The sequence below is a fragment of the Paracoccidioides lutzii genome (genome assembly GCF_000150705.2).
Source record: "Paracoccidioides lutzii Pb01 unplaced genomic scaffold supercont2.33, whole genome shotgun sequence".
NCBI classification, from domain to species: domain Eukaryota; kingdom Fungi; phylum Ascomycota; class Eurotiomycetes; order Onygenales; family Ajellomycetaceae; genus Paracoccidioides; species Paracoccidioides lutzii.
The window spans coordinates 47,270-65,673 of record NW_015440979.1 but is presented as its reverse complement, the minus strand read 5'-3'; the positions used below and the strand labels follow the sequence as shown (position 1 = coordinate 65,673).

General features: G+C 38.0%; 1 protein-coding gene across 1 annotated transcript; it reads right to left on the bottom strand.

The window, feature by feature from the left end:
* Positions 1–11,999: 11,999 nt before the first annotated feature.
* On the bottom strand, positions 12,000–12,413 carry PAAG_08377 (hypothetical protein; the record flags this gene model as incomplete). Its single annotated transcript, XM_002789629.1, has 1 exon — positions 12,000–12,413. One exon carries the CDS (start codon positions 12,411–12,413, stop codon positions 12,000–12,002), a length of 414 nt encoding a protein of 137 aa, XP_002789675.1.
* Between the last annotated feature and the right edge of the window lie 5,991 nt (positions 12,414–18,404).

The following is an 18,404-nucleotide window of genomic DNA, read 5'->3' as shown; positions in this document are numbered from 1 at the left end:
ACATGGAGTCTTCAAGCTCCCCTACACCAGCAGGCAGCTCAAAGAGCAGAAATGTTGCATCAATTCACCTCAATCTACATGGCCTGATGGCTAGTGATCTCCTAGCTGCTCATGAAGCTGAGGCACAGAAATCCCATGCAGAAGCACTAGCTGCTGCAAATATGCTTGATCAGATTGAAGAAGACTTAGATGTCATGAAGGCAAAAGACCTATCAAGAGCACTGGCCCTTGGAGCTGCTGTGAAGATGTTAGTCAAGAACTGATACAATGAAAGTCTAGAAACAGCTAAGCAGTTCATCACAATCAAGCCTGCTGGCTTCACTGATGCAAATGATGCAAGAGCTCTTATCTATACAAAGACAGCTGCAGACAGCATCAATATAACAAAAACATCAGCAATTATACTGCAGAAACCTCTGCTTAGAAATAACTCCAGAGAAGAAAAAACATCATAAATTCTTACATGTCTACCTTTAGATCATCTAGCTTGCAAAGCAAGCTCAATTGCTACTCTTAGAAAGTTGAAGACTGAACTTCTAGAGTCTTTGACAGCAGTCATCACAGCAGTTCAAGTCATCCTCACAGGCATTATCATCATTTCTATAAGCTTGCAAGACATGAAGACCCTGCTAGCTCAAAAGAATGTTTTAGCAGCCACTCTCATCAATGCTTAAATAGAGAAGAAAGAACATTGAATCATCTGTCTGATTTCTAAGCTGCTCATGAAGATTAGTGACTATGATGATGAAACTCTGCATCTCTCAGCAGAATTTATGACAGAAGAATTTACACTTCAAATCAAAATCAAGTCTGTCCAGAGTCACTGAGCAAAAATACACTCTGAAAACTCAACAGTCACTCTTATATTACACTTTTCACAAGAGACAGCAGTAAATCTGTCATCAAAAGTGAAACTATATGAATATTAAAGATCAGTGATCAGAAAGACATCTAAGATTAAAATACAACAATGCAGCAAATGCTGAGAATTTCATCAAAAGAGATACTGTCTTCATGTCCCTCACTGCAAAAAATGCAGTTCTAAGAATCATGTAAAAGAAAATTCATTCTGTCATAAGAAGAATGAAGCATGTGAATGTCTCAATCACTGCACTAACTATCTTGAATCACATGCTGCAGATGATTCATACTGCCTCATCAGATCAGAAATAAAGAATGAGACTATTCAAAGACACTTAAGAAATCAGCTGAGAAATATCTGCAATGCACAGAGTAAGACATACTTGATCAAGGCAAGTAACAGCAAATGTGATGATTGAGAGTCATCAGCAGACCTGAGGTTGAATGATTCTACTGAGTGTAGATCTAATCTCACACTGACATCAAACACAGCATCAAGCACAGCATTAAGCACAGCATCAGACACAGCATTAGGCATGATACTCAATTCAACATCTAATGCAACACTCAACACATCATCTCACACAACAACACTCTCCTTTCAGCTACTCAATGAAGAAGAACTCTAGATCTCTGCAATTTCTGCAGATTATGCAAGTCAATGTAGAAAAAGAAGACTCAGCACATGAGACAGCTCTCAATCTAGCATTTGAAAGAAAGACTGACATTCTTCTCATACAGAAACTCTGAATTCACAGGAACTTAAGTCAACACATCTTCAAAAAGCATTTAGCATTCAACTGCTTTGCCTCAATTGAAAAGTGAGACAGAAAGTCACAGGTCCTCACTTATGTGTGTAAACACTCACAAATTCATGCTCATGCAGTCTCAGGCCTCTGAGCAGAAAACTGAGACATTCACATGCTGCACATACAGATCTGAGATCTACAGCTTCAGACAGTCAACATATACAATGCACTCTCAGGCACAGAGGATTCTGAACAAGATGTGAGCTGTTTTCTCTTCTGATCTGTCTCAGCACTTCTGTTGCTCCTTGCTAGTGACCTCAATATCAAGCACTCTGTGTGGCAACCAGGAGTGTCTCCAAGTATGTAGATAGAATCATTCCTGCAATGGATCATGAATTTCAACTTTACTCTCATCATGGACTCAGACATCTTCACATATGAGCATAACATGATAGACCTGGCCTGGGCCACCTTGGAATTAGTTATCAAAAAAGTGGACATACAGGTGGACAGATTTCTTTATACTTTCTCTGATCATCAGACTCTTCTCATCAAAATCAGCCTTCCACAGGACACAAGGTCTGACAGATCAACTCATTTTTTCTGTCTCAACATCATGAATGAGAAGGTCTTTAATCAGACACTGAAGGTCTATAAGTCAAAACTAGACAAACTATGTGATATTTCAGAGTATCTCAATACAGATCAGCTGAATGCCCTGACTAAAGATATCACAGATGCACTAATAGCTTCTCTGAAAAGTTTCATTAAGAAGAGCACTGAGCAAGGCACAGGTCAGTCATGATGAAATGAGAACTGTCAGAAAGCAGTGACAACACTACATTGTGCACAGCACCTAGACTCTAGTTTTTTATGAGAAGCAAAAAGCAACATAGTCAGAATCATCAGAAAAGTCAAGAGAGAATACTGATGAGACAAGATAGCAGAGGTCTCAGTGGAGAAAGATATCTTTAAGATGATTAAATGAGCTCATTCAACTGGCTCCTTTCATTCCCCTTCTCTTGTAGATGAAGAGACTAGGTGAATGTGAACAATCTCTAGAGAGAAAAGAGATCTTCTGCAATGAGTGCTCTTACAGAAGACTGCAAGCAGAGAGAATATCTCAGTTAGCTGATTCAACTCATCATCAGTCAAATTATCATTTCCTGTTGTCTCAGAACATGAGATACAAAGTTCTCTGCTGAACATAGATAATATCACTTCAGAAACTGATGAAGTGCCAATAGAGATACTACAAAAGGCATGATCACATATTAAGATATCAGTGGAAAGACTGTTCAGAGTCTGTTTTAGAGTTGACTAACATTCAACCTTCTTTCAAGATGTCATACTGATTGTGCTGTCTAAGGTCAACAGAGATTCAACACTCTCACAATTCTACAGACTTATAGTCCTTCTCTCAATGTTGAGAAAGGGACTGAAATGCCTGATAGCTAATAGACTGATCTGAACAGCTATACAATAGAAGATTGTTCACTCTCAGCATTTTGAAGCCCTCCCTGAGTGAGCTGCCTCAGATCTAGTGGCATTGATGATTCATGATATAGAGGAAGTCTGAGCTCATGAAAAAGTAGTCTCTCTTCTTACTCTGAACATCAAGAGTGCTTTTGATGCTGTACTCAGAGAAAGAATGCTGCAGAAATTACAAGAACAAGACTGATCATCAAATTTAATTAGATGAGTGAAAAGCTTCATGACAGAACACACAGACAGAATCAGATTGAATGAACTCCTGAAAGAGCTCTTTGATATCTCAGCAGGACTTTTACAAGACTTGCCAGTCTCATCTATTCTATTCATGCTGTTTATTCAGTCTCTGTTCTTTCTAGAAACTATACAAAGAAGATGTGCATGCTCAGGCTACACAGATGATCTAGAACTGCTTAGTGCTGAAATCACTCTTGAAAAGAATGTTGTTACTCTTCAGAAGAATTTCAAGTTGCTAAATGATTGAGTCAGCAAAGAAGAGCTGACATTTGATTTTGTTAAAACTGAGATAGCACATTTCACACAGCACAGAACTCTTTCAAACCTCTCAATTGATCTTAAAACAACATCTGACACTCACTCTATTACAGCAAATGCAGTGAAAAGCTTCATAAGATATCTAGGAATCTGACTAGATAGAAAACTGAGCTTCAAGAAACACATGAAGACCATGACAGCTAAGACATAACAGGTGTCTAATGACATACAGGCACTAAGCAACACAGCAAGAGATGCCTCAGTACAACTGCTTAGACAATTCATTCAGATCTGTGTGCTTTCTGTGCTCTGCTATGAAGCAGAGGCCTGATGACCTGAAGTCACACAAATAGAGAAGGAAAAGAAAATCTTTAATTGAATGAATTGTCTAGTCAGAAAGCTAGATCTAGTTCTTAGAGATGCTTTGTGAGAGGCACTGTCAGTCTACAAAATCACACTCATTTCAGCTCTACACTGTGAGCTAGAAATCATGTCAATGAAAGAGACACTAGACAACTGATGTGCTGTATTTGCAGTAAGAATCAAAAAGCTTGACAAGAGACACTCACTAGTGAGACACTCTAATAAAGTAGCTATCATCAAGCTCTATATCACATGTCTGTCTAGAGTGTCCAGTCATGCTGATGGAATAGAAGCATATGATTCTCTACTCACATCTTCTTGAATGAGATTTCTCAGGAAAAAAGATCTGCAGATTGAGTATGAGACAGACTGCATAAAGAAACAGACAGCACAAGACTTTAAGAGCTGACTACAATAATGCAATTCTCTGAATCTGATGATCTTTACTGATGAATCACAGATAGAGCACTCTTAGCATGTGACTGATGCAGAATGAGCTATATGCTGAGATAGTGAACACTGTCTAATCTTCACAGAAAATCTGTCAATGAATAAAGCAGAGATCTTTGACATAGAGACAATGACAGCTCTGCAGAGTCTAAAGAAAGTCATCATCTTATCTCAGATGAAGTTTGTCAGCAATGTCTACATTTGTCTAGACAATTTGAAGATAGCATGAGCTCTTGAATCTGTGTCAAACACCTCTAGTCAGCAGGTCTTCATGCAGTTTCTGAAAGCTATAAAGGTCTGGCAGAGCAGGGATAGACTCTCATTGATCACTCAGAGCAGAATGATCATTAGATGAGTCTCAGACCACATAGACATAACTGATAATGAAAAGACAGATCTTGAAGTCAAAGCAGTTACAGCACAGACAGCAAGTGCAAGCATGATATCTCAATCTGACAGCATAGACACTCTAGCTTATATAAAGTGGCACACTATGAAACAAATCACACAGGCCTTTGAGAACTACTGAGTCAAAAATCAGCTCAAACACTATATGAAGCTGAAGATTTCACTAAAGAGAGTCTCAACAGAGGTAAAACTTTCACACTTCACATTAGAAAAGCTCTATGCTGTTTGATCAGATTATGAAGACTTTGCAGTCTATCACAGTCATCTTAAGCATGAAGATGCAGAGTGCTACTGTCAGTGTGAACATAGCAAAACCTCAGAACATTTCTACTATTGCACTCTTGTAAGAAAAGTAGCAAAGCAGTGCTAATCTATCTACAATCTTTATAAAACACTGACAATCTCACATGAGACTCTAGAATTCAATAACTGACTAAGAGAAACAATCTTCTATCAGAATATCTGTTCAATGCACTGTCACACATCTTCAGATCAGATTTCACAGATTATTCTCTTCTCTGTCTTGTTCTCATTTTTCTCATCTTCTCCTTCTTTCTCTCTTTTCTCTTCTTTCTTTTCTTCCTTGTCTTTCTTTCTATCTGCCTTCTCTACCTCCCTCTCACAAATCTAAAATCTCTCAAAACCTCTACTCTATGGCAACTGACTCATGAGCTCTGTCAGTGCAGCAATACACAACCCTTATGCCTCATTTGTAAGATAGCTACTAGATAGATAGTTGCCTACAGACACAGCTCTACCCACCCTATAGTTTGACACAGACTCTACTAGATCACATGCCCATAAGACATGTGTACTAACTGGGTGTTAAATAAAAACACACACACACACACACACGCAGAAGGCTCATTGGGCCCGGCTGCTGGTTCATTCATATCCGCTTTGTTGTCTACACAATGGAATTCATAGCGTTGAATGTAGACCGTTGTAAGAGTATGTGATGCCAGGAAGAAAAAGAAGCCCCATCATTATCCACGGATAATCTGTAGAAACTTTCAAAAATGGATTAATGTAGTCAAATCCTTAAAGCAATCAAAATGAGGTCATGAAAATACATTTAGCTAGTGGAAGGGGGTTAATTAGGACACGGGTTTGCCACATGATCTAAGATATAAGGGATGACTCATCTAGTGTGACTCGCTGTGATTGATAATATTTTGCCTTAACTATTCGTAACTAGTTAACTCTAAGAGGACTGTTATCAACCTTGTTGCATTGTGGGACTCTAAGCGAGCTAGCTACAACTAATAAATGTCAGGCCTATCCGCCTTCTTATGTAATTCACACTGTATATAACTTCCGCGTAGCTAGTGATCACTTCATAATCAATCAAGCAATCTATCCTTGACAGGTTATGAGACCCATTTTTGCGCAAATAACTGCCAATTCAGGGAATTCTTGCTAAATATAGTGTATATTAATTGCTGCTTGCTTCAGTCAATATAATATTGTCTTATTTTATGTCAATTGATCAATTTGATGCACTCTTATATTATTATTATTTTTTTTGTGTTCAATTCATTTGCTTAGCAGGTGAAAAAATCTGCAACTCACTAATTTTTCAGTGACTGATCACACAAGAATGTGTCAATCTGCTCAATCAAGCTTATAGATAAGAATCTCACTGAATAAGATTACTCCATTATAAAGAAGATTAATATGACATGGCAGAATGTATAATGACTCACTCATAGTTGTAATCAAGTCAATCCAGTCAATCTGATCAATCTGAAAATGATCAGAGGGCTCTGAGCTCACTGACCCCCCCAGGGGCATTCAGAAGTTCCAATATTGGACTTCTCAGAATGCTCAATCAGCAAGTCAGGCTGATTACAGTCTCTATCACAGTGAGGCCAGTTCATCTATGTTGTGTCAAATATACCAACCTGACTTCTTCAGAAGATGGGGTGGAGATGTCTGCAGTGATCTCTAATCCATCATCAACAACCAACTCTGAAGAATTGCAACTGAGAAGATTGAATCTTGAACATCAAAAGATTGATTTAGAACTTCAAAAAGAGAGATGCAAAGAATTGCAGCTTCAACTTCAATTGAAGAGGCTCCATGCTCAGAATGACAGGGCTGCAATGCCTGCAAATCCACTGATGAGTCAAATGTCAGCATGGAATCTGAACTTGAGATCCTGAATGCAATATAATCTCTATGACCTGGATAGCCATGTCAGCAAGGTGATCAGCCAGTTCAAACAGAATACTAAATATGCCATCAAGCTGAATGCTCTGGTCAGATCTTCAAATTACCTCTCCTGGCATGTGAATATGAAGGCCAAGCTAATTGATGCTCAATGCTGGGTTATATTGGAGGACAAACAAGTCAAAAGCCCTGATGGAGACTCTGAATGAGCTTTTTTTTGAGAGGCCAAAAATTGCTGACTTTATACATTCATTTTGAACGCGTTGGCAGCCAGCATTAGGCCTCATTTTAATAAGTATGATGAGGGCAGAATCATTTATTCTCTTTGATGTGTGATTGAGGAGGAGTTCTTCATTCTAAGAATACAGCTCTGCAGGAAAGCAGTCCTGGCATTTACATCAATAAGTGGTGTTCAAGTCACTGATGTACACACATTTTTTGATAAGTTCAATGATGTTATTATGAAATTAGAAATACTTGATATCTTACTGCCAAATGATATGATATTCCATGTGTTCTATTCTGTACTTCTCAATATATGATGAAACTATGTGCAAAAGAAAATTGAGGAGGTACAAGAGTCTAAATCAAAGTCTGTTGTGTTGGATGTTCATTCAACCATGGAGGAAATACACTCTCAATTGAATTCTCTCAAAGAGATTAAGAAGCCTGCTCAGGTGGCTAATTCTTCAGTCAATGTGGCTCAGGCTGAAAACACAGCTGCAGGTTCCAATAATAGCAGCAATATTCAAAATAATTCAGCCTGTGGAGATTGACCCAGGGGACATGAAGGCTATTGAATGAGTGAATGTTCAAAGTCTGACCTCTCAATCTGCCTGAAATGTGAGCATCATCATGGTGGGCTCTGCTGGGCAGCCAATCTGAATAGTGCTTCTGAAGAATAAAGAATCACCAACACAGCAAGAATAGAGAAATATAATAATAAGAAGAGTAGTGAGAGCAAGAAGACTTCATCAACTGCAAATAACAGCTCTGAGATATTTTAAATGACAAATCTAGTGCAGGTCATTGAGGTGCCTGCATACTCTGCTGAACCAATCATCAACCCATTCATTATATGAAATAGTGAGGTCAGATGTCATATTGTATGTGATTGATTGTGATTTTCTTAAATAACAAAGATTAGCAGCTCTATGATTCAAGTGGCCAACAAAGCTACCTTGAAGGTTCAAGGAATCAGAGTTGTCTTCATCCCAGTCAGGGAAAGATTAATTGAATTTGAGCACATCTATTTGGTGCCAGGCTTATCTGCCAACTTTATATCCACTGGCCTATTGGAATGCCAGGACTATATTCATCATGATCTGCAGGTGAATGCTGAAAATTACTTTGAGATAATAGCATCTACAGAAAATGACATCTTCTACATGAATTTGAATTTCAATAATATATATGTTCTATCTGATATTTTCTCTATGTTCAGAGGTATTATGAATAATCTGAAGCTTGGACCACTGGCATACTTGATGATTCTGAAGCCCAGGGCAATTTCAATAGATTATGATCTGAATGCTGCATCACTGGGTCTTTTCAACTGCAATGACATAGAGCAGCTAATTAACCTGAAGGATTCAAATACTGATACCTTCATTTTGTCCTCACCAACTTGCTTACCCGCTATTATGCTGAAGCAGCTACTGATTGATGAGTGACACTGACAGTTGAGCCATATTGATGAGAAGAATCTAATTAAAATGTCATGGGAGTCCTGTTTCAGAATTGTCATCATCAGCTCAAAGAAGCTCTCATTCTGCATCACATGCATTAAAGTCAAGTATAAATGTGCAAGTTATAAAAATGCTCCTCTACACCATGCCACTCACAAAGGTCTTAAGATTTGGGTGGACCTATTCAGGGATGGAGAAACACTTGGTAATGAAGAAGATACACCATCCTATGTGAGTAGGAAGCTTGTGATGATGATCACTGACAATGCCATGTGAATATGATGAACCTTCCTATTAAAGTATCATAATGAGGCTCTAAAATATATATGGACCTTCAACCAATTTATGAAGAATCTGCTCAATCATGGTGTTGCAATTATCTACTCTGACTGTGGTGAGTTGAATTCAAACACAGCAGCCACCTATATGATGAGTGAGGGTATTAAATGGGAATCAATCCCAACTCATACTCTGCAGCAAGATGGTGTGTCTGAACATTCTATTGGCTTGATTATTGAAAAAGCCTGAACATTATTAATAGATTTCTCCACTCCCCCTCAGATGTGGGGTGAAGTGGTAATTGCAGTGACTGAAATGCTTAATCTTATGCTAATGTCAGTCAAGCTCTATAATGGTGTAGAGGATCTGAATCTGAAGTCAATTATCTCATATGAAGCTTGGCTCAGGGCCCTGCTCTCCACACATAGAATTCACTGATGAGGGTGTAAGACTTATTTAAAAATAGTGCTCAAGTCAAATATGAAGATGACCTCATGATCACAGGAGCTTATATTTATAGGCTATGATGGTTTTACTAATTATAGATTGGTTGATCCTTCTAACAGTCATCTTTACACATCAAAAGACATGATATTTCAAGAAGATCTTCATTTGACAGATTCTCTGGCCCTGTCTGAGCAAGGTGTCAAGAACCTGTCTTTCACTGTCTGCATGACTGTAGTTGTGATCCTCTCCACTCAACACAATTTATCAACAGATGATTTCATGGTGGATGAGAAGTCTTTACCTGTCCTCTCAGTATTTCTACACTCTACAAATAATTGATAGATAGACTATGAGATTACTGTGTGAATTTCAACATTTTTGATGTGGAACACTACTGCTCTCCCAAGGTTCACTTTAGAGATGAAGGATCCTCCAATGCTCACTGAGAATATTACTTCAGTGAGGGAGGCCTCAGTGAAAGATTTCACTGACAATTTGACTGACATCTCTGCAGACTTCAAGATTGCTGGCTTGCCAGTTCTGAAGAACCTCACCCAGGCTCAGGTGTCTGCAGATTGAAAATATTACTTTCATGTCTGCATTAAGGAGATTAACTGCCTTAAGCAGATTGATACATGATGACTAGTATAATGCAGGTAGAATTGATTGATATAAGGCCTGCTGAGTAGTCTGCAGCAATTATTAAGAAAAGAGTGTCAACTACTCAAAGACATTTGCATTAGTTGTATCAGCCTCCACCTGCTGAGCACTTATGGCAATCTTGGTATTCTGAGGATAGCACATTCTGCAGATTGACATGGTTACAGCATTTTTAAATGCTCAGCTTCTCATCAATGAATGTATATATATGCACCAACCTACTGGGTTCTGTGAGGGATGTGGTGATTTGATATGTGAATTGATGCAGAGACTATATGATCTGAAGCAAGTAGCACTATTATGATATGAGAAGCTGTAAAAATTTGCTATTGAAAACAGACTTCCATGTCAGTTCTCATGATGTCAGTTTTTTCATAAATGACATCTGCAAGGTTTATATAATTATCTACATGGACAATGTTCATCTATACAGCCTGAATATATTGAATATTGAGTGGACAAAAGCCCAGATCACCACTAATTATGAGATCAAGGATGTGGGCAATTCAAACTGGTATTTGAGTATGAAGATTGATTGAGATGCTGAATCATTATCACTGTCCCAGCCACTGTTCATAAAGAACCTGCTTGAGAAATTCTCAATAAATGACTGTCACTCAACATCTTTCTCTATGAAGAAGAATGTTGATTTCATGAGTGATAATGAAGAATCAATTGCTTATACAGTGGAATTTACATTACATTTCTATCAATCAAGGATTGACTCTCTGCAATATCTCACTGTCAACACACATTCTAATATAAGCTTTGCTGCTAACTTCCTAGAGAGATTCAGCTACTGCTATATCTCAAAGAATTGAGTGGCATTCAAGCAAATTCTTAGATATCTACAAGGCACATCTGACATAGATGTGTTCTATCAAAAAGACACAGATATAGAATCTGTGATGTTCACTGATGCTGATTGAGCAAACTGTGATCTAGGTTTCTGCTTCACCATCAGATATGTTATTTATATGGCAAAGAGTCCTGTTGCTTGGTGAAACAGCAAGCAGACAGGTGTTTTGAAATCATCTACTGAGACTGAATATATTGCATTCTCAGAGACTGTCTATGAACTTGTCTGCCTTCAGAAATTGCTGGAGGATGCCAGCTTCATGTCATCCTGACTCAATAATCTTGATAATAATGATAACCTGATCAAATCATCAGCCAATAAGCTGGTGTATATGATTTGAGCAGATAATAAATCAGTGATTGAACTGATCAAAAGTGAGACTATTCTACACCAATCTAAGCATATAGAGATTCACTTCCATACTCTTCAGAATCTTGTCTGCAAGAATGAGATCTTGATTGATTATGTTCTGTCCACTAAGAATACAGCAGATGAGCTGATTAAGCCACTTGAGGTGACTAGATATGTCCTATGATGACAGATATTAGAAGATGCAGTAAGCAGGCAGAAATGATTATATGGAGAAAATGACTGATTTTTCAACAATATGGGTTTTCCAGTCAAATTATGCACTGATACCTAGCTACAGGCTATTTTTTTGTATGTAATCTCACATACAGTTACATCAGTGAGTGGGGGTGTCAGGCCTATCCGCCTTCTTACATAATCCACACTGTATATAACCTTCGCGTAGCTAGTGATCGCTTCATAATCAATCAAGCAATCTATCCTTGACAATAAATATATATAGGTGCACGTGACCTCGGGTAGCTGGGGAATCCTCCACCCCCTCCATGCCACGTTGAGCCCGAGCTCTGCCACCTATCCCCTAGCTGCTGAATCCCCTCAAATCCGCAATAAAAAAATTAAATACTGGAATCAGATGCTAGTTTCCCTATTAGGAAAAGCTCTATTACGCATCTGTACAGTAACTTTGCAAAGAAAACACGCAATTAATCCCCTAATCTGTATTCTCTTTACACCTCCTTAGAGGCCTCAAAACAGTGTAAAAATCAATCATCCATTTGGCATCACACAACCAATCATATCTCTCAATGCTGGCGGCTTCTCCACCACATAGATATTTTCATCATTCAAATTCACTGTGAAATTTGTCATCCTGTCAGGAGACATCACCAAAATTGAATGATTATTGCCGTACGTCAACTGTTTGAAAGTATAACCTTTGCATACAAGTTTGTCGAGGCTCATTAGGTTGACCTCTAGCTTCAGGATGTAATGGACATCATCCAGTTGGGTATCTATGTCCTCAGTTGAGATGCTTATCCTTCCTGCAGCTGCTATTGGGGCTGTAGATCCATCTGCCATCTCCAGCATGACATTCATCCTCTGAGGTGTAACCTTGACAATATCCTTCAGAGGTGTGATGTGGGCTTCTGATCTAGAGTCTAGGACCCAGGTATCCTCCATCACTTTATCACTGGAGTATGCTGTCTCTTTGGTACAGAATACTTGCTCCACAACACTATGGACTGAAGCAGTGTTGTCAATATTCTTATCCTTGTTCTTATGAATATTCTTTCCTTTATGGTCTGCAGGGTGTTTTTCTGAATATTTTGTTCAACAGTCAGCTTTAAGATACTCTGTTAGGGAGTGAATGCGAGCTGCATAAGAAGGAAACTCTCTGCGTTGCTAACTGCTATGTAATGAAAATACTAAGATTGATGAGGAAAAAGGGGTGTGTGTGTGTATGTGTATGTGATCTAGTAGAGTCTGCGTCAAACTATAGGATGAGTAGAGCTGTGCTCATAGATGATTATCTATCTAGTAGCTATCTTACAAATGAGGCAAAAGGGTTGTATATTGCTGCACTGGTAGAGCCCATGAGTCAGTTGTCATAGAGCAGAGATTTTGAGAGATTTTAGATTTGTGAGAGAGAGGTAGAAAAGATGAATAGAAAGAAAGACAAGAAAGAAAAAAAAGAAAAGAAAAGAGAGAAAGAAGAAGAAAATGATGAGAAGAATGAGAGTAAAACAGAGAAGAAGATGATCTGTAAGATCTGATCTGAAGATGTATGACAATACATTGAACAGATATTCTGATAGAAGACTGTTTCTCTTAGTCAGTTATTGAATTCTAGAACTTCATACAAGGTTGTCAGTGTCTCATGAAGATTGTAGATAGACTGACATCACTTTACTGCTTTTCTTGCAAGAGTGCAATAGTAGAAATGTTCAGAGATTTTGCTATGACTGCATCAGCAGTAGCACTCTGCATCTTTATGCTTAAGATGACTATAATAGACTGTAAAGTCTTCATGATCTGATCAGACAGCATAGAGCTTTTTTAATGTGAAGCATGAAAGTTTTATCTCTGTTGAGACTCTCTTTAGTGAGATCTTCAGCTTCATATAGTGTTTGAGCTGATTTTTGACTCAGTAGTTCTCAAATACCTGTGTGATTTGTTTCATAGTATGTCACTTTATATAAGCTAGAGTGTCTATACTGTTAAATTGAGATATCATGCTTGCACTTGCTGTCTGCACTGCAGCTACTTTGACTTCAAGATCTGTCTTTTTATTATCAGTCATATTTGTGTGATCTGAGACTCATCTAATAATCATTCTGCTCTGAGTGATCAATGAGAGTCTATTTCTACTCTGTCAGATCTTTATGACTTTCAGAAACTGTGTGAAAATCTGCTGACTAGAGATGTTTGACACAGATTCAAGAACTCATGCTATCTTCAAATTATCTAGACAAATGTAGACATTGCTAACAAACTTTATCTGAAAAGAGATGATGACTTTCTTTAGACTCTGCAGAGCTGTCACTGTCTCTGTATCAAAGATCTCTGCTTTATTCATTGACAGATTTTCTGTGAAGATTAGATGATGTTCACTATCTCAGCATATAACTCATTCTGTATTAATCATACACTGAGAGTGCTCTATCTGTGAATCATCAGTAAAGATCATCAGATTCAGAGAATTACATTGTTGTAGTCAGCTCTTAAAGTCTTGTGCTATCTGTTTCTTTGTACAGTCTGTCTCATACTCAATCTGCAGATCTTCTTTTCTGAGAAATCTCATTCAAGAAGATGTGAGTAGAGAATCATATGCTTCTATTCCATCAGCATGACTGGACACTCTAGACAGACATGTGATATAGAGCTTGATGATAGCTACTTATTAGAGTGCCTCACTAGTGAGTGTCTCTTGTCAAGCTTTTTGATTCTTACTGCAAATACAGCACATCAATTGTCTAGTGTCTCTTTTATTGACATGATTTCTAGCTCACAGTGTAGAGCTGAAATGAGTGTGATCTTGTAGACTGACAGTGCCTCTCACAAAGCATCTCTAAGAACTAGATCTAGCTTTCTGACTAGACAATTTATTCAATTGAAGATTTTCTTTTTCTTCTCTATTTGTATGGCTTCAGGTCATCAGGCTTCTGCTCCATAGCAGAGTACAGAAAGCACACAGGCCTGAATGAATTGTCTAAGCAGTTGTACTGAGGTGCCTCTTGCTGTGTTGCTTAGTGCCTGTATATCATTAGACACCTGTTATGTCTTAGCTGTCATAGTCTTCATGTGTTTCTTGAAGCTCAGTTTTCTATCTAGTCAGATTTCTAGATATCTTATGAAGCTTTTCACTGCATTTGCTGTAATAGAGTGAGTGTCAGATGTTGTTTCAAGATCAATTGAGAGGTTTGAAAGAATTCTGCACTGTGTGAAGTGTGCTAACTCAGTTTTGACAAAATCAAATGTTAGCTCTTCTTTGCTGATTCAATTATTTAGCATCTTGAAATTCTTCTGAAGAGTAACAACATTTTCTTCAAGAGTGATTTCAGCACTAAGCAGTTCTAGATCATCTGCATAGTCTGAGTGTGCATGTCTTCTTTGTATAGTTTCTAGAAAGAACAGAGACTGAATATACAGCATGAATAGAATAAGTGAGACTAGTGAGCCTTATGAAAGTCCTGCTGAGATATCAAAGAGCTCTTTCAGAAGTTCATTCAATCTGATTCTGCCTGTGTGTTCTGTCATGAAGCTTTTCACTCATCTAATTAAATTTGATGATCAGTCTTGTTCTTGCAATCTCTGCAGCATTCTTTCTCTGAGTACAGCATCAAAAGCACTCTTGATGTTCAGAGTAAGAAGAGAGACTACTTTTTCATAGACTCAGACTTTCTCTATATCATGAATCATCACTGCCACTAGGTCTGAGGCAGCTCACTCAGAGAGAACTTCAAAATGCTGAAGATGAACAATCTTCTCTTGTATAGCTGTTCAGGCCAGTCTACAGACTATCAGATATTTCAATTCCTTTCTCAACATTGAGAGAAGAGCTATAAGTCTATAGAATTGCAAGAGTGTTGAATCTCTGTTGATCTTAGACAGCACAATCAGTGTAACATCTCAAAAGAAGATTGAGTGCTAGTCAACTCTAAGACAGACTCTGAACAGTCTTTCTACTGATACCTTAATATGTGGCCATGCCTTTCATAGCACCTCTGTTGGCACTTCATCAGTTCTTGAAGTGATATTATCTGTGTTCAGCAGAGAACTTTGTATCTCATGTGCTGAGACAACAGAAAATGATAATTTAACAGATGATGAGTTGAATCAGCTAACTGAGATATTCTCTCTGCTTGCAGCCTTCTGTAAGAGCACCTGTTGCAGAAGATCTCTTTTCTCTTTAGAGATTGTTCATGTTAGCCCAGTCTCTTCATCTACAAGAGGAGGAGAATGAAAAGAGTCAGTTGAATGAGCTCATTTGATCATCTTAAAGATATTTTTCCTCACTGAGGCCTCTGCTATCTTGCCTCATCAGTATTCTCTCTTGGCTTTCCTGATGATTCTGACTATGTTGCTTTTTGCTCTTATAAAAAACTAGAGTCTAGGCACTGTGCTTAATGTAGTATTGTCACTGCTTTCTGACAGTTCTCATTTCATCATGACTGACCTGTACCTTGCCCAGTACTCTTCTTGATGAAACTTTTCAGAGAAGCTATTAGTGCATCTGTGATATCTTTAGTCAGGGCATCTAGCTGATCTGTATTGGAGTACTCTGAGATATCACATAGTTTGTCTAGTTTTGACTTATAGACCTTCAGTGTCTGATTAAAGACCTTCTCATCTATGATGTCAAGACAGAAAAAATGAAGTGATCTATCAGGCCTTGTATTCTGTGAAAGACTAATTTTGATGAGAAAAGTCTGATGATCAGAGAAGGTGTAAGAAATCTGTTCACCTATGTGTTCACTTCTTTGATAACTAATTCCAGAGTGACTCAGACCAGGTCTATCATGTTATGCCCACATGTGAGAGTGTCTGAGTCCATGATGAGAGTAAAGTTGAAATTCATAATTCATTGCAGGAATGATTCTGCTCACATGCTTGAAGACACTTCTGATTGTCACACAGAGTGCTTGATATTGAGATCATCAGCAAGAAGCAATGAGAGTGCTGAGACAGATCAGAAGAGAAGACAGCTCACACCTTGTTCAGAATTCTTTGCATCTGAAGGTGCATTGTATATATTGACTGTCTGAAGCTGTAGACTCCAGATCTGTATGTGCAGTATGTGAATGTCTCAGTTTTCTGCTCAGAGACCTGAAACTGCATGAGCATGAATTTGTGAGTGTTTACATACATAGATGAGAATCTGTGGCTTTCTGTCTCACTTTTCAATTGAGACAAAGCAGTTGAATGCTGAATGCTTTTTAAAAATGTGTTAACTTAAGTTTCTGTGAATTCAGAATTTCTGTATGAGAAGAATATCAGTCTTTCTTTCAAATGCTAGATTGAGAGTTGTCTCATATGCTGAACTCTCTTTTTCTACATTGACTTGCATAATCTGCAGGAATTGTAGAGACCTAGAGTTCTTCTTCATTGAGTAGCTGAAAGAAGAGTATTATTGTATGAGATGACATATTCAGTGTTGCATTAGATGTTGAGTTGAGTGCCATGTCTAATGCTGTGCCTGATGCTGTGCTCAATGCTATGCTTGATGCTGTGTTTGATGTCAGTGTGAGATTAGATCTGCACTCAGTAGAATCATTCAATCTCAGATCTGCTGATGGACCTCAATCATCACATTTGCTGTTACTTGCCTTGGTCAAGTATGTCTTACTCTGTGCATTGCAGATATTTCTCAGCTAGTTTCTTGAGTGTCTTTGAACAGTTTCATTCTTTATTTCTAATCTGATAGAGCAGGATGAATTATCTGCAGCATGTGATCCAAGACAGTTAGTGTAGTGATTGAGGCATTCACATGCTTCATTCTTCTTATAACAAGATGAATTTTCTTTCATATAATTCTTAGAACTGCATTTTTTGCAGTAAGGGATGTGAAGGCAGTATTTCTTTTGATGAAATTCTCAGCATTTGCTGCATTGTTGTATTTTGACCTTAGATGTCTTTCTGATCACTGGTCTTTGATATTCATATAGTTTCACTTTTGATGATAGATTTACTGCTGTCTTTTGTGAAAAATGTAATATAAGAGTGACTATTGAGTTTTCAGAGTATATTTTTGCTCAGTGACTCTGGACAGACTTGATTCTGATTTGAAGTATGAATTCTTCTGTCATGAATTCTGCTGAGAGATGCAGAGTTTCATCATCATAGTCACTAATCTTTATGAACAGCTCAGAAATTAGACAGATGATTCAATGTTCTTCCTTCTCTATCTGAGCATTGATGAGAATGGCTGCTAAAACATTCTTTTTGACTAGCAGAGCCTTCATGTCTTGCAAGCTTCTAGAAATGATGGTAATGTCTATGAGAATGACTTGAACTGCTGTGATGACTGCTGTCAAAGACCCTGAGAGTTCAGTCTTCAGCTTTCTAAGAGTAGTAATTGAGCTTGCTTTGTGAGCTAAATGATCTGAAGACAGGTGTGTAAGAATTTGTGATGTTTTTTCTTCTCTGAGATTATTTCTAAGCAGGGGTTTCTGCAGTATAATTGCTGATGTTTTTGTTACATTGATGCTGTCTGCAGCTATCTTTGCATAGATAGAAGCTCTTGCATCATTTGCATCAGTGAAGTCAGCAGACTTGATTGTGATGAACTGCTTAACTGTTTCTAGACTTTCATTATATCAGTTCTTGACTAGTGCCTTCACAGTGACTTCAAGAATCAGTGCTCTTGATAAATCTTTTGTCTTCATGACATCTAAGTCTTCTTCAATCTGATCAAGTATATTTGCAGTAGCTAGTGCTTCTGTATGAAATTTCTGTGCCTCAGTCTCATGAGCAGCTAGAAGATTACTAGCCATCAGATCATGTAGATTGAGATGTATTGATGTGACATTTCTGCTCTTTGAGCTATCTGCTGATGTAGAGAAGCTTGAGGACTTCATGTCATTCAGTTTACATGTGCAGTAGATGATTGAGATGAAAAGATGAGATCTCTTGAGTGAATAGTGTATGAGGGAGCAGATGCACATCAAGACT